This window comes from Coptis chinensis, chromosome 7 (assembly GCF_015680905.1).
Source record: "Coptis chinensis isolate HL-2020 chromosome 7, ASM1568090v1, whole genome shotgun sequence".
In the NCBI taxonomy this organism is placed as follows: Eukaryota; Viridiplantae; Streptophyta; class Magnoliopsida; order Ranunculales; family Ranunculaceae; genus Coptis; species Coptis chinensis.
The window spans coordinates 90095171-90115824 of NC_141462.1; the positions used below are offsets into that span (position 1 = coordinate 90095171).

A 20654-nucleotide genomic window follows, 5' to 3' on the forward strand; every position below is an offset into this window, starting at 1 on the left:
TCAGCATAAAACACTATTTCAAACCAGTGGCTATTTCGAAAAGTCGCACATTTTCGGCATAAAGCACTATTTCGAAAGGTCACACTTTTTCGACATAATGCACTGTTTTGAACCAGTGCACCCTTTCAAAAAGGTTTTTCTCTCTATATGTACTGTTTCAAGTGAAACCATTTCATCTCAAGTGGGGTAACTTGAGAGACAAATTACTCATTCATATTGTAGGAACCGTTATTTCAGAACGAATATTTCTACAAACCGCGAGAACCCACGCGCAGCGGAATCAATGGGGTTCTCACGATTTTGAATAGAAAATATACCTTTGAATCCGATTTAGATAACTCTGAGAATCCAAGCTTTATCAAATCCGAAATCAACCCCTTGATCTTCTGTTGTATTCCTTTAGAACAGATTAGACATTGTGTGGGCAACGATCTACCAATCCCTTTCTTTCTCACAAAGCTAGATCCAATTTTGGATCTATCTTTCCTTGCCTCTTTTTCTAATCCAGGGGATAGTGAAATTTCGGCCAGAGATAGATTATTCTATTTATAGGCTACAACAGGGACCATGAGGAGAAATTAGGGTTGGGCCTCCTGACGGGCTTGGGCTTCCCATGTTCACCCAGAACACACGGCCCAAGTCCATCAACAAATGGCTTATTCCACTAAAGGCCATTATTGCATTACCGCCATAATCCCAAATTATGTGTCAGCGTTTATGGGCTCCATATTATATGCTTGTTGATCTCCCCGTGTTTAAGATATCGAATGTCCGTTGATTAAGTCAAGTTACTGACAACTACATTAATCAACTTCTTATGTCCTTGAGTAGTACCACTCAACCTCATTGTTATGTCGGAATAAATCCACCTGCAGGGTTTACATGACAATCTTTTTGAGCTCCTCAAGGGGACATCATCAACCCGACTTCCTGCGGGTCACGGATTCCTTCTATAATCAGCAGCACACCTTACATACAATGTCATTACCCAATCCATCGAGTTTGTTAATTCACAAATAAATCTCACTCATTGATGATTTAAAGCAATGTACAATGCACGTAAGTGCCTGTTATTATATCCGGATTAAGAGGACAAGCATCCATAATAACAGAGGCATTTGTTTTCTTATACAGTCAGTATAAAGAGAAACAACCTTATTTGGTCATGTTCAATACACACAAAGTGTACTAGTGTAATCCTATAGTCAAGATAGACTAATACCATATTATACTACAACCGTACTAATGGTTTGTCCAAATCCATCTAGGTTGTGAACGATTACTTATACTTTATAAGGTACTGATGATATGATCTTCTGTGTGTTCACATCATATTATCTACAACATAAAGTATTAGACACATGCATATAACTAATAACATATATAATATGCATAACATTTACCCATATAATTCTCATTCAAAAAATAAAGAATTATAATTAATACAAAAGTAATGCATTTTAGTATATAACCCTATCACATATCTCAATGGATTTGTGCAAATCCATTTTTTAACAATCCCCCACATGAATGAAGATTTGGCTTTTACACTCATAAATAATGGATTTCTGTTCTTTTACAAATGAAAAGATACCGCATCAGGTCAAGTAGCATGGGAGGCCTTGAACTTGCCTTAGTGAAAGACAATCGAATTTAATTGGACGATCAGTAGACTTCAATTAATGTCCTTTGATAAGAGCCCAAAACTGTAGTTTTAACCCCTTAATAATCATACTGTTAGACCAATTATGTGAATAATAAGTAAGAGTTAATACTGACACGTGTTTTATGCATTTCAGGCTTCAAAGTCCATTATGTGCTTAAATGTACCACTTTTAGCGAGATAAAGGAGCAAAAGTCGCCAGAACTTCCAAAGCCGATCTTTGGACTCAGACCTCAGAATTGGGCATACCTTATGTCAAAACGACCGGCTCGGAAAGAGCTTTCCAATGGACCAAGCCTTGACCCAATCAGAGGAGTAGAAGTGGACGAAAAGTCTGCTGAAGACAACTGCAGCTGAAGAGGCCTTTTTGGACTGAAAGACTTGAGTTTTGGGCCTGATTCTCTGGCCCAAAACATGGCTCCAAGCCCATGCACGATTTTTGGATCTGGATGTATAAAAACAAAAGCTTGACTCTTTGTTAATGGTAGATAGTTAGGTTAGAAAATAAATTAGATTAGTTAGCCTCCATTAAACCTTAATTCTAGATCTAGTTTTCATTAGATTAATTAAGTTTAATTTCATTTCAATTCTTGTTTTAGATTAAACTCTCAAATTATTGTTCTTGATTGATTAGATAATAAAAATAGTTATTTTGACAATTTCGATTTATAGATCTAAATTCCATTATTGTTTGTTATCATTTCTTAGTTATTAATTAGATTTCGATTATTGTTTAGTTAAATTTCATAAAGTTAGAATCTTTATAATATGTTGTATTCAATTTCAATGGGAAATGATTGCGGAATGAATCAAGGCTAAACCTCCATTAGAGGGGTTGATGAAGCTTTGATGAAAACTTAGTTGTTAGTGTAGAATTGTTTGTAGATTCTATTCCACTCTGAAGGTGCGTGTTTAGCCATGAGAATGGGTGGACGACCTCACATGCTAGTTTAGTACTTGGTAGAAATGCCATGAACACTAGGGATTAGACTCGAAATTTGCCGGAAAACGTAAGAATCGAGATACGACAATCTATACTAGGTTATTGAGTTGGATTCGAGGTGGATTCAATTCCCCTAAATCCTTATCTAGATTCGTAAACAATCATATTTTCATAGCATTCAATTCATAGTTTAAATTCAACATATTGCGTTTCATATTGCATCGTAGTATAATTTCCCCTTCGTAAAGCTCTCATTGACTTAAGAGCGACTAGTTAGACTTAGAAAACAATCCATGCTAGGGAACTAGGAGTGGAACGAACTTCGTACTCCATTTAGTGCAATTCGCATTGAGAGTAGAAGATTTGATAATAGACACGTAAAAGATAAAGTTTAGTTTACTTACGTTTGGATTCATAGTTCATTTCGTAGGTAGACTATTCATTTTATATTTATCATCCTTGAACTGTGAGCCATTTGTATAAACCTATACAATCATCTTCACGCAGTACCTTCTCGAATACTGTTGGTTCTCACATTTGTGTTCATTTTGGCCTTGAACACTTCTTGGTTTCAGATAGTGCTTCTGAGACATTTGCCTTTAAAATTCTCATAGAAGCGGCCCCACTTTGCACTAACATAGGTGATTTCTATAAAGAGTATCCTGCAATACTCCACTTGGATAACATGACTTTCCAAGATATAGTAAATCATTAAAAGCTAAAAAGCTTGACTTATCTTGGGTATCGCAGTAGATATGCACTGTTTTATATAGGAATGAGTTAGAGTATTGTCACACCCCGAATTTCGACAGAATTCGGAAAAACATTATTTGTCCCCGACTCTTCGATATCCGAGGTGTGACGCACTCTCCACTTCCAAAAACTCATAAACAGTTTTAAAAATATGCGGACAATTAAAAACCAATAAAATTTTTAACTTAAACAACAGTCATCTTCATTACCAAAAACAATTTACAAATGAAAATGCTAATAGTATTATCTCAATTGAAAATCTATATCACCTCAAGGAAAACAAAACACAACTCGAGATGCAATGCTTATAAAACCACAAGCAAAGAACCAATCTTCTTCATCACTAAACTGTCAAGACTTATCAACTATGTTCATTTATCGAACACACCCGATAAGCAAACATGCAAATCGGGTCAACATTATAAACAATCTTTGGTGTGAGTAGCCCTAGAAATACAAATATACTTATACATATATAAACACCATCCATAAGGCAGCTTAGTTCTCTCTTTAACTTTCGGCGACAAATACAACATCCTAAAGAATAATAATTAAAGGCGGGTAGTTCCTCCATCGAGGCTTTAACTTCCCACTAACTACATAACAAACTATACACATAATAAATAAGGCATGTAGTTCCTCCATCGAGGTTTTAGGTTCAACTAAACAAATAACCAAACAAACGTATTATATCGTGCCTCATTTCATGCTTTCAATCCGAGTGGGTCGTCGCCAAGTAATTAGTTTGACCCACCCTTCCGCAAAACCATATATAATCATCTATCTACATATACATCATTAACAAATATATTACCATAATTATATTAATTAAGGTTTTATTTTGCGTGTCCCTAAAATCACGTCGTATCTATGTCTTTACCTAGTTTCCTGGCTACCACAATCGCAACCCAATAATATGTACATCCACATGCCTCCCCTTACATAATGAGCCACTCCGTGTAAACCACTGGCGGGATGCCGCGACACCGTAAATCCATCGGAAGCCAAATCTATGTAAACCGCCACTATTCGGCATAAAATATTGCGATCATCGTTCTATTTTGTGAACGGAATAATCAAGCCACTATTAAAGAGGGAAGGCCATTCAGACCAAATTTGGCCAATCATGAGTTGTGGTAGTCGGGGTTCTAGGATTTTCGTTATGTAATTTATTCAGTGTCATCGTTAATGACTCATAAACATTCCACTATATCGCAAGTGCAGGTCAATTACCTTATTGCACTAAGCCATAATATTTAGAAACATCTCAATTATATCTCATAACCAAATTTCATTCTTTCACGTGCAATATATTATTGCACTACACCACACTCCGTGGGCAAATATTCACCAATACTATGCTACCTCATAGTAGCATCTCACATATATAATAATGGAGCGTATATACATTTCTCAAAGATATTGCATTAATATAACTATCCTAGCATATTATATCATGTCACAATGTTTCAACGTATCGCATACATCTTTATTATAACGTATTAGGAATATAATGTCTCCTAACATCTCAATATCGTCACGTGTCAAAATACACAACATCAATGTCAAATCTTTCTTAGATAATGACAACCAAATATATACTAGCTTCCACAAAGCATTTTATTACTATATGTGTCCATATAATATACAACATAAAACGTAGACAATTTCAAAAGTCCACAATCAAAGCCCAATATATATATGCTTTACACACTACTCACGTCAAATCTAAATTAGATAATGACCAACCAAGTTATACAATATCGACAATATTTTATATAATCAAATATGTGAAAAACTGGAAAAGTCAACATTCCACAGGCAACGGTCAACAGTCAAAGTCAACAGTCAAAGGTCAAAGGTCAACACATCATGGTCAAGGTCAAACTCAACATGTCATGGTCAAAGTCAAACTCAACCGTCAAAGTCAACGGTCGATTGTCCGTGTTCGACAGGTCCAAGGTCATAGCCATGGTTCATGGCTAAGGTCAAAGGTGCATGGCTCATGGCTCACATGACTAAGGTAATGGTTCGGACCCAATCGGCGAGCCCAAACCTTGAAGAAAGTCTAAACATTGAAAGACACCAATAGATCTATTTTAAGTCAATGGACCGCCCCAATCAATATTAGAAACGGGCCCAAAAACTTATACTGAACAAGCCCAAAACACAACTGAGTTCGGCCCGAAAACTTTAAATTAAACAGGTCCACAAAACTAAACAAATAGGAAAAAGGCCCAACCCACTAGCTAATATCAAAACCGGGCCCAAAACAAAACCAAAAAGAACTAGCCCAAAACTTAACATAAAAACCGGCCCAAACTAAAATAGATTTTTGGCCCAACCGATTTGGCCCAAGCCCAAATCGGTTACTGTTCATCTTCTTCCCCAAACTTCTCTCCTCCACCACCACCAAATCGACCACCACTCATCTCCTCCTCAGGTCGGTTTTGATCCCCACACCAAAACAAACAACATTAATAAAATCAAAAACCCCAAATCAATCAATATATATCTTCTTCAAAAACTAGATCTATCCAAATTTCGAACCGCCATTACTGGCTTTTTGGAGCTTTGTGGGAGCCGCGATTTGCACTCAAACACTCTACCCTAGTCTAGGCAAAGCCCAACACTCCAATCATACTCAAAAACAGCCCCAACCCCCGGCGCCATTAACGCCTCCAAGCTTCCACCACACTCGCCAGCACCCAATCGACCGTGCTAAACCCGACATTCATGCACTACACAACCTAATCACAGTTTAATCAACCCCCTTCACCCATCAAAATCCCACAATCAAAATCCAACCTCGCAACACCGTAAATCTACTACTACGGTTCAAAATAAAAGCTGGGCGCTTCCTCGCGACGCCATTAGCGCCTGTTCAGAGCGTGAACAGAGCTACAACAGTTCAACAAATCAAAAGTTCAAAGCAACACTACAACAGTATTTAAGTTCAAAGCCCACGTCGCCATTAACGCTCTGTCGAGCTTCAAACTTCCAGAGCTTCAACAGTTTGAAAAAAAACCGATATTGAACAGAGTTTAATAAATACAACACGCACAACGTCGAATAAAACAGGAAATGAACAGTATCAATCAGCAGAAATCTTAGGCAGTATACCCCGATATACGTAAACTAAAAATCCGGTGAAATAGCAAAATAGCTACTCACCCGTATGAATAATTTTGATGAATCCTCGCCGTCCGAACCGTTAAGGGCCCACCTCTCCAAAGAAACCAGCTTCTCTCTCTGCCTCCATTTTCATTATTTTATTATTCTCTGAACCCTATTTTCTAGAAAAAGTGTTTATATACTTGGGTCCCAAAACCCAAGCTAACGAACTTCGGACGGCCCAAAACGGGGCCCTTATCCGAGTCCAATCCAGAATGAATTTTTGAAAATAAATAATTAAATTAATTAATAAATAGAAAAAAATACGTATTTAAAAATACGGGCGTTACAAGTATAGTATTACTCTTCAGTACTCACTGAGTCACAGACATAATTCAATTGGCCCATTGAACATAGATCTTGGGATCTCCAGTCAACTAGGTTGGTTTTTCTATTATAGGGACTCTTGGTTGATTATCTCAAAGGCTTTAAGCCCATTCCCCTTGATAATTTTTCAACTTGCTCTCTTGTTAAACCTTTTATAAGCGGATTCACAATGTTATCTTTTAACCTTATATAGTTGATTGAGATAACTCCATTTGAGAGCAATTGTCTAACGGTGTTATGTCTACGACGATGTGTCAAGACTTCCCGTTATACATGATGCTATGTGCTCTACCAATAGCAGATTGGTTGTTACAATGTATACACACTGCTGACACAGGTTTAGCCCAGTTTGGAATATCCTCTAAGAAATTTCGAAGTCACTCAACTTCTTCTCTAGCATTATCCAACGCTATGAATTCTAATTCCATAGTGGATCTTGTTATGCACGTTTGCTTTGAGGATTTCCTTGAAATTTATGCATCTCTCTTAGAGTAAAACACCACACATTTGATGTCTTTTTAGTAATGCTTCAACAAATTTCCAATTTTGAATTGATTAATACAAAGAGATACATAATCCCTCACATTTTTCCAATTTCTCATGACAAAGTTAATAAATTGGAAAACCATTTAGATGTATGTTTTTCAAGTGAGGCATTTTGTTAAAGAATGTCACATATCATTCATATAGTCTCTAAACACTTTTAAGACCTCAATTTGCTTACATGTATGTTGACATTCACAAGACTGAATAGTCAACCATTTAATACTTCTGTTGGTTATTGGTTATGTTCACAAAGAGTCACAAAAACTCCAAGTCTTGAACCTTATCTTACCAACAGGCCGGTGTCTTGTTCGAAATATCTTGGTTCCGCTTCCAAGTGTTTACCTTTTCAAACAGTCGCACATTTTTGTCAAGTTCACTTTAATTCCACCCATGTTCAATGAACCATCTTTGTTTAAACCCAAACCATATGGTGCCAAGACCATTACAAATACCATGGTGGATATTTAAGTTACTGGACGTCTATTAAATTGGGCACAAACTAGTGTGTTTCAAGCACTTCATCGACTTTGATCCATTCAATCAGTATGTGAGCTATTCCCTTCTTTCACATATCTTCAAACGGATTAAAAGAATTTCGAAGTTCACCTTAGCGTTCACTACTAAAGAACTGCCAAAATATAATTTCTGATTATGTAATTAACTAGAAATACATACCTGTCCCATGGGTCGCATGGAAAGATCATAGTGATGAACTATTGCAAGAAAACGTTTCTACCACATATCAATCTTTTGACCACCGTTTCTCAACGAAACGTGAACAAAACCCGCTTTCTTTTGTTAGTGCATTAACAATAAGTATAATCGAAAAGAAGAAATTTGTCTTAAGTTGTTAGGAATATACAACTTAAATGTACTTACTCTTTACCAATCACCAAACAGTACAAATCTTTTGTCTTGTAAGTGTCTTGTACTTCTTTGTTAAATCCGAGCATAGTGTAGAAACACTATGTCCTTAAGACAAATTTTTCCCCTCACGGTGCTTGAAGATTGATGGGAAACTGTCTCCTAAGATAGAATGAATTTCCTTCTATAGAAAGCTAGCACTTCAATTTTATAGAATTAGCGAACACAACATAGTATTTGACTAAAAACAGAGGGAGAAGAGAAAGATCATAAATGTGTAATCTGATGCGTCTTTCTCTCCAAATTTATCCACTATTTATAGGTGAGAAGTGCTTTTTAGAAACAACATAGTGACTCTTTAAAAAAGTTAGGCACCTCTTTGAGAAGTCACATGTTTCGAAAGGACGCACCATTTCGGCATAAAGTACTGTTTTGAACCAGTGCCTCTTTTGAAAAGTCGCACATTTTCAGCATAAAGCACTGTTTCGAGTCAGTGCCTATTTAAAAAGGTTGCACCTTTTTGGCATAATGCACTGTTTCGAACCAGTGCACCATTTCAAAAAGATTTTTCTCTCTATATGTACTGTTTCAAGTGAAAACATTTCATCTCAAGTGGAGTAACTTGGGAGACAAATTATTCATTCATATATCAATAGATTTTTTCTAACAGGAGAGAGAGAAAGAGAAAGAGAAGGGAGTATAGCTGCTATCGCTCGCAGGAGAGGCATCCCCACGCACTGGTTTGTCTATTTCTGCAACTGTTGAACCAAACTCTCGTTTATTTTCCTTCCACCACACCTAAGTCCTATCAGACATAGGCTTACGCCAAAATACGTTATGCATTAACAACTTTGAATGAAATCTGGACTCTGCACTGAAGATAGTGAAATTGACAATGATTCAGCCACTGTTCTAAAAATCGGCCTAGGCGGTGGCTAGGTGTTAGGTGGTGCCTAGGCGACTCGCCTAAGGCTATAATCGGTGGGCAAGTCGGTTACCCGACTAGGCGGTGCTAGGCGGTCCAGGCGGGGGCTAATCGGTCTAGTCGGGCCTATATTTGTTTTTTTTGAAAAAAACCCAAGAAGGCAAGGCCCAATAAGGCTTATAACAAATTACTCAAATTAGTGAAATTACAAATCAAAGGCCCTATTCTTTACCAAAAAAAAAACCCCCCGTATTCAACTTCGTTCAGTAGCAGACTAGCAGCTCGTCCAACTTCATTCCAACTTCGCTCCAACTTCGTTCAGCAGTAGCTCGTGTTGTTTCCCAACTTCCAAGATAAGGTACTAACTTCAATAGTGAGTTATTTGTTTATAACGTCATTCTTCTACTTCAATCTAAGTTGATGTTCACAATAATACAAACGGTTTATTTGGCTGTTGGCAGTTAGGCTATAGAATGTGACATTTAGCAAAATGGAATGTAAACTTTTGTCTTTGTCACAGGAGTTGATTAGTGAATTATTATTATCATCCATAAGTTTTCTGGTCATAAAGTCAGCATTGTTTGGCTGGTCATGGGTAACTTTTTGTTCTTGCATGCTACTTACATTTCTGCTGGAGTTGGGATTAGAGCATTCCGCTGGGGCAGTAAAGTTAACAAAACAAGTTCCACCAAATCCAATACCAAATTGATTCCTTGATGAACATGAAAATCCTGAAAAGCAACAAAAAACATGGTAATAGGATCTAGGATGCTGAGTCAACTTTTAGCAAAACAATGGAAGGAAAAGAGCATATACAGACAAGAGGTTTAGGTGCTTTTGGCAACCAATAATACTCAGCTGAAACTTGGCATATATCGACATCTAAAACACAATGAAATATCAAAATATCAAAACCTTGTTAAAACCCTATGTTGATATTTGATCATGGGGTCTTCTTCCATCCTTGTCCTCAAAACCTCATCACATTCACACCATCTCTACTACACACAGCATTCCCACCAACACCAAACCTTCCTTCACTTCATTATTGACTCCAGAGTAAAATGGGTAAGAGACAGAGCACTAGATCATGTAGTAGAAAAAGAAAAAGAAAAACCCTATAAAAGGTAACTCAAAAGCAGACTCCTCGTGCTGATGAACAAGGAGAGGATGAGGATTCCGGTGAAAATGATAATGCTAGTGATGATGTATACACTGTATGCGTGTATGGAACTAACGTGAGACCAAATCTCACAAATCGTATAAATGCAAACAATGAGCCTGAGTGTACACAAGCCAAGCAGTTCCATAATATGCTTTAGGTGTGAATAAATAGGTTGCCTAATGTTTTTGAGTATTGAAAACATTTAACTTTCAACTTCCAGCAGCAGCTCAATGTTAAAAGTTAAAACTAATGCCATATTTTATTGTGTACTTTTCTAGAATATTTATGTCATCCTAATTAATATCAATATAGTATCTAGTAGGTTCATATATTTTCTATGCCTAGAAACTATAAGCTAGTGTGTTTTTGGAGAAAATTAAGTGAATGAATGACAACTCATTTAGCTATTTCATATATTTTGTTTGACTAGTAACTTACCTAGTTGAATTGTCTTTTTGGGTTATTAATTGTTGTATGATGCTGTGATATTTTCAGTTCAATGGTTGGTAATGTTGCTTCTTCTGCGACATCTAATGTTGTGCCCGAATCTGAATCTGATCCTTTGAAACATGATTCGACGATGTTGGTTGGGAGTATGGGATGTTGAGAGATGCAAACAACAATGATAAGTTAAAATATAAGCTGTGCAATAAAGAAATTAGTGGGGGCATTTATCGAATGAAGCTACACATTGCGAACATTAAGGGACAAGTAACAGTATGTCCAAAGTCTAACGACGAAGATAAAGCCAAATGTAAAGCTGCACTAAAAGGAGAAAAAGCTAAGAAGGGTAAGAAAAGACCAAAGACATTTGCGTAAGTAAGAGAAGTTCAAATTATTGATGAAGAAGATGACGAGGTGGTGTTGAGGAAGAGGCCACATACTCTAGGGCCTATGGATAAGTTTGCATCCACTATCACTCCTGATTCCTCAATTGATGCAAGAAAAAAGATGCGCCGACAAAATATTAATGATGCACTTTGGAAGGAAAGAACTCATAGCGTGCATCAATATTTGTCTCGATGGGTGTATGAAACCGGAATTGCTTTTCATGCTATTGACAATGATAGCTTCAAAAGATTTGTTGAAGCGGTTGGTCAATTTGTCCCAGGTTACCTACCTCCAAGCCAATACTAGTTGATGGAGCCATTGTTGAAGGAAGAATATGAGCGAACCAAAAGTTCACTCGAGAAGCAAAAAAAAGAATGGGCTACTAGTGGGTGTTCTATTATGATGGATGCGTGGTCCGATTGAAAAAGAAGGAGCATCATGAATTTATGTGTCAATTGCAAGCTAGACACAACTTTCATTTCTTCTAAGGAAGTTTCAGAGGAGTCACACACTGGAGAATTTATTTTTTCTTATGTTGATAAGTGTATTGAAGAAATTGAGGCAGAAAATGTAGTTCAATATGGCCGCGGCGGTTTTACTGAGGAACAAGAGACCACACTTGTTTTGGAGTTCATGTGCCACTCACACATTGAACCTTGTGCTTGAAGGGATTGGAAAGCTACCAAGGTTCAAAGAAGTGATTGATAAGGCAAAGGCGTTCACTATCTTCATTTATTCACATCATAAAACATTGTCGATGATGAGGAAAGCTACAAAAAAAAGAGACATAGTGAGGCCGGGAGTTACTAGATTTGCAATTTCTTTCCTGACTTTGCAAAGTTTGATGGATAAAAAGGAGAAGTTGAAAACTATGTTTACTAGTGATGAATGGGGAGAGTGCAAATGGTCCAAGATTGCAAAGGGGAAAATGGCATATTCCACCGTGTTAAGTATGGCTTTTTGGAATGGGGTAATACTATGCTTGAAAGTATTTGCTCCTTTAGTGAAAGTGCTTCGCATTGCTGACGGAGATAAGCCATCTATAGGCTTTTTACATGGTGAACTAAAACAAGCAGAAAAAGATATCAAAGAAACATTCAAAAATGTGGCGGCTAACTACAATCCAGTCATAGGTATTATCGAAGAAAAAGGTGTTGGTCGGCTTGACAGTCCATTGCATTTGGCTGCCTACCTTTTGAATCCTTATTACTACTTTAAAGATCAAGATATAGGAAAGGATCCAATTGTCATGAACGGGATTTTTCTTTGTATAGAGGAGCACTTCTTCCATGGTGACTTTGATATGCAAAATAAAGTCACAAATGATAAGTTATTGGTGTATAAGAAAAAAGAAAGTGCATTTGGTAAACCCTTGGCCGCGGCGGGATGCGCCAAGAATGATGATAAGTATGATCCAGGTAAGATATTCATTACTTAGTTACTCATTTCCATTCCGTCTGATATTATTTAATACTAAGTAACACACTAACACTATTTATATTTATGTTTATTGCCTTATCTATTGACTAGTTGGATGGTGGTCTAACTATGGCAATCATACTCCAAATTTGCAAAGAATGGCTTCAAGGATTCTCTCACTGACTACAAGTTTATCGGGATGCGAGAGAAATTGGAGCGCTTTTGAGGGGGTAAGTACTAACTAGAAAGTTTGTAGTAAGTAGTTAAATAAATAAAACTAAGAGAGTCAGAGTATTAATAGTATTTTAACTTCCATTTTCTTTTGTGTAGATACATACAAAGAAAAGAAATAGACTTGATGCAGCAAGGTTGGAACATCTAGTCTATGTCCAATTTAATGCCAAACTCATCGACAAGAATAGGAAAGAAAAAGAAGAAGAGGTAGATGTATTACTTGCTAGTGAAACTAGTAAGGCACAAGGATGGATTGTTCATGGTGGGGATGATGAAGAAGTTGATCCCAGTTCGGGATTTACAGGTGGTATGGTTGGAGAATTATCAAGAGCGAATAATGTTAGAGAGCTTCATGAAGAAGATTTTGTGTCAGATGAGGAGAGCAAGGATGAGAGAGATGAAGAGTATGAGTTTGAATCTGATGGAGAGAAAGTGATGAAAAGATATAGAGAGGAAGAATTGTAGACCTATTGGAGTAGTTCAGAAGTCATAATGTTATCTTTTTGTATGTTTATTTGGATTATTTTGATCTTATGTCATTTTGTTTAAGTTATGACCGTTAGGAGACATGCTATGATTTTACTTAACTTTCATGGTTGGATTACTATTATAATAATAATAATAATAATAATAATAATAATAATAATAATAATTAAAAAAAACCACCTAGCGTCTAGCCCGTCTAGGCACCGCCTAGAAGGCCTAGGCGCTCTTCCACCGCCCGACTACCGCCTAGCGTTTTTTAGAACATTGGATTCAGCCCAAAACAGGACGGACCAAGCCCATAAAAGATAGCCTTTCGTAACTCCATCAACAAGGCCCACGCTCTCAATTTTTCGGTGCAGTTCGATTTATGAAAGTGGGAAACTTCCATGTGAGTTTCTCTCTCTTTCTCTGTGATGGCACTTGTTTGAAACAGTTCGATCGAACATTAGATTACGATATAAAAGATCTGGTGCAATTGATTGTTGCATTTTTCACTCTTTAAGGTTTGTTTTTGTTTCAAATATATTATATAGTAAGACAGTTCCAAGTGAAGTAGTTATACACAAGTAGATGTCGAATCCAAATGATGGTGATGCATCTTCTCATTCTCAGGTAACGTATCTTTTATTTCCAGTGAATGAATACCCATCAATATAAACAAGTTTACGTTACGGGTTTTTATCCATCATTCATGTAGGTCAGTGGCTAACAAATTACATAAGCTTGTATGATAACGTGTTGGGCATTGATGATCCTTGAACTGATGATTTGTGTGTTAGAGGAATTGGGAGTGTGACAGTGACCATGAATTATTTTTTGTTATTTTTTCATATTGAGGTAAATATAGGATAGGCATCTGGAGGAAGTTGTTTGTTGTTGTTTAAACTTTAAAGTATCTCTGTCGTCTGCACTCAAAGGTCACATTTATACATCATAATCATGAACTAGAATCCTGAGTACTACTGTTAATATTGAAGGAACATAAATGTTTGTTTCAGGCTTAAATTGTTTTGGGCCGTTCTGGGATTGGAATTATACTAAGACATTGAAGTCACTTGAATACTTGTTTCAGCTTAAACTGTTCCGAGCCATGTATTTGTTACACTCAGCACAGCGGCACTTGCGTGTTTTCATAGTTACAGAGTAAAGTTTTGTAATGAGTAAGGGGAAACGGTTTGAGCAAATGCACTAACATAGTGTTCTTATGAATCCTGTACTTGTGATGTTTTGATTCTGAATACACATGTTAAAATCATGTTCATTTATGAATGCATCTGTTTACTGGTAATATGTATAGCACAATTACTTACTTTTTTGTTGTGGTGTTTGCAGATGTCGTCTCATGTTCTTGATGAACTTCTTGAGTCTATAATTGTGGACGTTGCGTCTGAATGCCACCGGATAGCTAGGCTGGGCCTTGATCGTAATTTGGAAGAGGAAGAAGAAGAATTGAGGCTTTCTACTCAGGCACGTGCAAGGGTAGCTGATCCTAGCCACAGTGGTGAATCAAATAGCAAGTATGTGATTGATATATTTGGTCAGACTCATCCTGCTGTGGCCAATGAAATATTTGAGTGCATGAATTGTGGGCGGTCAATCATGGCAGGAAGGTTTGCACCTCATCTGGAGAAGTGCATGGGAAAGGTAGGGTCTATTTCATTCTATGTAATGTTAAGAATTGCGTTGTTGGCACTTGGCAGAAGATTAAAAGTAGCAGATCTTTTGCAGTTAATCTTTTTCCACTTCTTGCAGCGTAATGACAGAAAAGGTGAATAATCTGCTAAGATAAGCTGAAGTTTATTTTACACTAATACTGTTTTTGGTTACTCTGTTCTCCATCAGGGTCGTAAGGCTCGTCTTAAGACTACCAGAAGTAGTACAGCTACTCAGAGCCGGAATACCCGTGGAAGCCCTGGTTCCACGCACTCTCCTTATTCCAATTCCACCAATGTAAACCGGGTTGCAAATGGAACAGCACTTCCTGGTGAGGACTATGGTGAGGGTGCTTTTGAAGACACTTAAAGTTGCCGAGAAATGGATCTTGAACTTCATCAAAGGTGACAGAGTTGTGGAAGAAACTTACTGGCCAAAAGAAAAAGTTGTGGAAGAATTTCGTAATGAAAGAAATGATGGAATGACTTGATGAACTAACCCAATAAATACATGGAGGACTGACATTTTATGTTATGAGGAAAGTAGCCACCAGTCATTGCCAGTGTTATTGCAGTTAAGAATGGTGATGAGGTTTACACAGTACTAAATCTTTGCGTCCTCTCAGTTTTGGTTAACTTTCTTGATAAACAGCAAGATGGAATACTCTTATTATGTGCTCAAGGCAATCCAATATATGGGCAGTTCCAAAAGTCCTTCACTGGCACTATCTTTGCTAGATATGTTATTTTAACTTTTATTACATAGACCAACTTCTCGAAGATGGATGAATAGTTATACTGGTAAGTAGTTGCCCAGTGGAAAAAACAACAATATGACTAGTATCTATTAGCACCAGCAGTGTTTGCGATGTAGATGAATTTTCTGAGCAAACTTTTTGAGATTCATGCTTCATCTTTCATGTCATTTCAGTTTTCGCTAGCATATTATCTCGCAACCAGTGAGACAAATGCGAGCTCACTCGTACAATTACGAAATCTCGACGTTCACTTCAATATGCTTGAATCTTCGGCTCGTTGTGCCCGGGCATAAAGATATTCTATTTTTCGAAATGTCACGGCATTTCGTTCTGAAGTCATAGCCCTAAAAGTCTAAACAAAACACTGAAAACAGGTTTTAGATACAGGCAGTTTCTTCTTCCCCTTCTCACACTCGCAGAGTTCAAAAAAAGAGCCGCCTCCTTCCAAGCCATGCCAAAGTCAAAGCGTAACAGAGCAGGTAAGTGTTGTTATTCTCCTTGTGTTTATTTAATATCTTGAGAAGTTGTTAAATTTGTTTTGTTTTAAAATGCAGTGACGCTGTCAAAGACGAAAAAGAAAGGAAGAGGACATAAAGAAGAGATTGTGAATACAATTAGACAAGCAATAGAGAATTACAACTCCATTTATGTCTTCACTTATGAGAACATGAGGAATCTCAAGTTCAAAGAGTTTAGAGAACAACTCAAATCTACTAGCAGGTAATCTTTTCATTAACCCCATGTTATATTACTACTTTAACATTGATTTAACTTAATATGTTTTTCGACAGGTTTTTTCTTGGCTCGAATAAAGTTATGCAAGTGTCACTTGGTCGTTCTGATTCTGATGAAATTAGGCCTGGCCTTTATAAAGTCTCCAAGGTTTTGTATGCATTCTTGTCTTTTATAAATTTTATTTTTTTATTTATTTTTTCTAATGGATGTTTCTTGATTTTGTTTTTCAGCTTTTGCGGGGAAATTCTGGACTTTTCTTTACTAACTTACCCAAGGAAGAAGTTGTAAGGTGGGTCTTTTTTACAGAATTTATAGAATCTTGTGATGCTTTATGTTTAATGGTATATACATGAAGTCATTTGTTATGAGATGGTTACAAATGTCTTTCGTTGTTAATAAAATGTATGATATTGTTCTTCTACTAGAGTGCCGTACCAGATAGAGTGACTACTATGCGCATTTAATTTTGTTTGGGAAATAATTGTGTAAGTATTGAAAACAATTGTATCGAGGATAGCTTACATGTGACTGTGGCTCAAAAGATGAGCATACAATTGAATGTTGTAGAACTGTCTTGTTGGGGTTTTGGAGCTATACATAACGTATGTTCAAATTTTATGAATTTCCCTTCCACACTATGTCTTATGGATTTCTTTGTTCCAATTACGAAATTTGGCAAATCCTTTTTAACAAGTTCTTTTAGTGAAAATCTGTTTTTTGACAATTAGAACCTTTATTCCCAAATCCCTTTTCCCCCGGCGAAGGTGGTAATTGAACCTAAGACCTTGGGCCCAACCTCCCAAATCTTAACCTGTAGGCCAGTGAACACTTTTATCTTAGAAAACTGGGGTTACTCTTCACAAGTATAAAAGTTACATCTCTTTGTTTTATATTCTTTGCAGGTTGTTTGAAGAATTTAAAGTGCATGATTTTGCAAGGACAGGAAGCACTATAACAGAAAAGGTTTTTGAGGATATTTTTCTTTTTTGTATATTTAAATGTGTTAGAAATTATAGGATCAATAATGCCAAAAAATATCTTAATAACACTCGTTATTGTTATTGCAGTGGTGTGTGTTGTGTCTCACTTTTTGCTGACTACCTTACCAAAGGGTGTGGCTCATCTTGCATGTTGTGTGATTGATGAGAAAATATTGCTCAAATGGTTTTGAAATTACCTTTCCATCAACCAAACACACTACGATTGTCCTCATGTTATACAAGCTGTAACTACTGGGCCTGTTTTTTTTGGGAGAATCCGAGCCTGAAATTGATTGTGACTAATGTAGATTGCTAGGAGATAACATGTAGGAAGATTGGTTTTGGAGATAAAACCTCCACAAAATGAAATATGATGACTGAGTCAGCTTAAAATGAAACTGACCGTGTTGTTTCAACTCCTTTTTAGAGAGTTTTCTCTTTCTGGAACTGTCCTTTGTTCTTAAAAGGGGACTTCTATCAGCTGTGGATATGCAGTAGTTAAAGTCAGCTTACCGACTAAAAAAGTAGTTGCAATCAGATTCAAACTCAGATTCTCCCAAACAAGCAGCCCCATCATCATAAAAAAAAATTGGAGTTTAGTCACATTGGTACAAGTAGTGGTACGCGGACCTACTTTTTTGACCTACTATTGCGACTCACTATTTGGATAACGTTGGTTTGCATTGAAATACACACGGACATGTGTCTCGATGCAAATTAATGATTATCATTAGTAGGTCGTTTAAGTAGGTCAATTTAGTAGGTCTGTGTATCATTACTGCATTGGTACTCTATTATGGGTGCATCATCTTCATTGTTAAGTGTTGATGTTGTTTCCAAGCATTCACATTCAATATTTCATTGGTAAAACTCTAATTATTATGTGCTAGGTCTCAAGTCGTATTTCACATACTTCAATACTTGGTTGTTTCAGGTGGAGTTAAAAGAGGGCCCTCTAGACCAGTTCACACATGAGATGGAACCATTTTTGCGCAAGCAGGGTATGCCTGTGCGGTTGAATAAAGGTATCCTTGCTTCTGTGAGCTTCTTCTATGATGAGTTAGTTGTGTTTCTAAGATGAGTTAGTTGTGTTCTTATCTAGTTAAGGTTGTATTCATGCTTGTAGGTGTAGTGGAGCTTGTCTCGGACTTTGTTGTGTGTGAAGAAGGAAGCTCTTTATCGCCTGAGTCAGCTCGTATACTGGTTTGTCCTCAGAGCTTTAGCTGTAATTTTGTGCACTTGTTTTTTTGTTATTTTGTTATCCGGCTGCATAACCAAGGTAGCATTTTATTGTATTTGATCTGATCTTTACCATGTTTTCAAGTCTATTAATCTATTGGAAGTGGACTATGAGGGAGGTTATAGTTGCAAATCATCCAATGGCAGTGCTTAATCACAAGATCCCTTACTGTATGGACTAGATGTGCTTCATGACGTGTTGATTCCCATATGTCTGCACTGACAAAATCTATATGCCCAGCGGCCATCCTTAAATTTAATCAGTCCACTTGAATTGCATTTCTTATAATAAGAATGGTTGGTTGTCTTGGAATGATTTAATAACTTCTGTCAGATATTGCCTCGCTTTGTAAAAGGCAAAGTTAACATGACATAATTGCTATATTGAGTCTATTTTCTACTGGATGGTTGTACTCAAATACATATATCCACAAAGTACATTCCTTAATTATTTAATCGTGTAAAATACTGTAAGTCTTAGGGTCCTTGAATAATGATTTGATTATAATAACAGATGAATTTTACCACGGGCATTTCATTGTGTTGTTAACATGTTGGTATATGCTCTGTGTTGTGAGATATATTTTTTTTATCTTATTTGTTTGTTTGCAGCGATTGCTTGGGATCCAGATGGCTACTTTTCGCCTTCAACTTCTCTGCCGATGGAGTCCCGAGGACTTTGAAGTCTTTAAAGAAGGTCAGGAGTTTTCCGATGTCGAGTCCTCATAGAATGATCTTTATGCAGCGTCAATAGATGCTTGAGGAATATATCTGCATGCTTGTTTGTCTTACCCTGTTCGAATATTCATACACAGCTGTACTGGGTCTAGTTGTAGCGCTAGGTTGAAGTTTCAACTTGTGGTTGGATGAGATTTTGGCTTCCCATTTTGCCGCAGGGTCAATATCTTGTATCTTAGGCTTTCTTCTTCAATCAATATGGAGTTTCTACTTTTTGAGAACTTAAGCTTATTTGTATTTGAGAAATGATATTTTACATTAATTCTGTTCTATTTTGAGAATGTGTTTCTGCTTTTAGTAATTTGAAGTCAAAAGGCTGAATCTGATTACGATCATATAGTGCTTATGGATTAGATCTATAACTTAAAGGGAGATGAAAAAAAGGAAAACTATACTCAGATGTCTTCTAATATTGGATTAATGAAGGGAAATGGGGATTGGAACAAACTCATCTTGGACAACGGCAAAAGATTTAAGTTATGGTTGGAATGATAGATTTAGGGGCTATTTGTTTTTTTGGGTTAAGTTATAAGATGGTCTTATAAGATGGTTTTATAAAGTAGTTTGTTTTTCATTTTAAGTTCCTCTTATAAACACTTGTAAAAATAGAAAAAACAAATACATGACATCTTATAGATGGTTTTTTGACAAATATAATCTTACTTTACACTACATTTAACTTGAATAGATTAATTTGAAACAAGCGTATAGTTTGATTTTCGATTTCAAATCAATTTTGATAATTAGAATATCTATTTTAGGAAATTACTTTAATTGGCGGCAGTGGTGGTAGTGGTCTTAATAGTACGGTAGTGGTGGTGGTAGTGGAAGTGGTGGATGTCTTAATAGTACGGTAGTGGTGGTGTACGGTGATAATCTTAATAGTACGGTGATAGTGATGGCAATGGAGGTGATGATATTGGTCTTAATAGCACGGTGGTAGTGATGATAGTGGTGGTGGTGGAGGTGATGATGGTAGTGATGGTGGTGGTGGTGGTGGTGGTGGTGGTGGTAGTGGCGGCAGTGGTGGTGTTGCTTTTAATAGTTTGGTGGTGGTGGCTAGGGCAATGGAGTTATTTGGAGAAGAAGATAATGAAAAGAAGGAGAGAAATGAGGTTAGGGGTATATGGACGTGGGTGTTTGAGTCATTTTTCAAGTTATAAGACTTATGGAATCGAAGTAGAATTTTAGTACTTATAGAATTATAGAAATTTCCACTAGA

At 36.8% G+C, this 20654-nt stretch overlaps 3 protein-coding genes across 5 annotated transcripts; all 3 read left to right on the forward strand.

Moving 5' to 3' along the window:
* Positions 1-11756: 11756 nt before the first annotated feature.
* LOC147489865 (uncharacterized) lies at positions 11757-13309 on the forward strand. Its single transcript, XM_086574752.1, has 3 exons — positions 11757-12609; positions 12722-12840; positions 12941-13309. Exons 1-3 carry the CDS (start codon positions 11772-11774, stop codon positions 13307-13309), a joined length of 1326 nt encoding a protein of 441 aa, XP_086430878.1. The 5' UTR covers positions 11757-11771.
* A 350-nt stretch (positions 13310-13659) lies between these two features.
* LOC147489866 (SAGA-associated factor-like protein) lies at positions 13660-15693 on the forward strand. Of its 3 annotated transcripts, XM_086572904.1 has the most exons (4): positions 13666-13718; positions 13864-13942; positions 14663-14974; positions 15173-15693. In XM_086572904.1, exons 2-4 carry the CDS (start codon positions 13901-13903, stop codon positions 15350-15352), a joined length of 534 nt encoding a protein of 177 aa, XP_086429030.1. In that variant the 5' UTR covers positions 13666-13718; positions 13864-13900; the 3' UTR covers positions 15353-15693. The 3 variants fall into 3 exon arrangements, with proteins under 3 accessions (XP_086429029.1, XP_086429030.1, XP_086429031.1); XM_086572903.1 differs by having other exon boundaries at positions 13660-13942; XM_086572905.1 differs by lacking the exon at positions 13864-13942 and having other exon boundaries at positions 13686-13833.
* A 365-nt stretch (positions 15694-16058) lies between these two features.
* On the forward strand, positions 16059-19713 carry LOC147489867 (Ribosomal protein L10 family protein). The gene is made up of 8 exons (XM_086572902.1): positions 16059-16219; positions 16295-16460; positions 16532-16622; positions 16706-16764; positions 17378-17438; positions 18390-18480; positions 18582-18658; positions 19307-19713. The coding sequence occupies exons 1-8, from the start codon at positions 16192-16194 to the stop codon at positions 19421-19423; spliced, it is 690 nt and encodes a 229-aa protein (XP_086429028.1). The 5' UTR covers positions 16059-16191; the 3' UTR covers positions 19424-19713.
* Positions 19714-20654: the final 941 nt, after the last annotated feature.

Excerpts from the sequence above, each read along its gene's own strand:
- LOC147489867 (XM_086572902.1), top strand. The coding sequence starts at position 16,192 with ATGCCAAAGTCAAAGCGTAACAGAGCAG. Across the intron at positions 16,461-16,531 it reads CAACTCAAATCTACTAGCAG|GTTTTTTCTTGGCTCGAATA; the intron begins GTAATCTTTTCA and ends GTTTTTCGACAG. Across the intron at positions 17,439-18,389 it reads GAAGCACTATAACAGAAAAG|GTGGAGTTAAAAGAGGGCCC; the intron begins GTTTTTGAGGAT and ends TGGTTGTTTCAG.
- LOC147489865 (XM_086574752.1), top strand. The coding sequence starts at position 11,772 with ATGGCCGCGGCGGTTTTACTGAGGAACAAGAGACCACACTTGTTTTGG. Across the intron at positions 12,610-12,721 it reads TGATGATAAGTATGATCCAG|TTGGATGGTGGTCTAACTAT; the intron begins GTAAGATATTCA and ends TCTATTGACTAG. Across the intron at positions 12,841-12,940 it reads ATTGGAGCGCTTTTGAGGGG|ATACATACAAAGAAAAGAAA; the intron begins GTAAGTACTAAC and ends TCTTTTGTGTAG.
- LOC147489866 (XM_086572903.1), top strand. The coding sequence starts at position 13,901 with ATGTCGAATCCAAATGATGGTGATGCATCTTCTCATTCTCAG. Across the intron at positions 13,943-14,662 it reads ATGCATCTTCTCATTCTCAG|ATGTCGTCTCATGTTCTTGA; the intron begins GTAACGTATCTT and ends TGGTGTTTGCAG. Across the intron at positions 14,975-15,172 it reads TGGAGAAGTGCATGGGAAAG|GGTCGTAAGGCTCGTCTTAA; the intron begins GTAGGGTCTATT and ends GTTCTCCATCAG.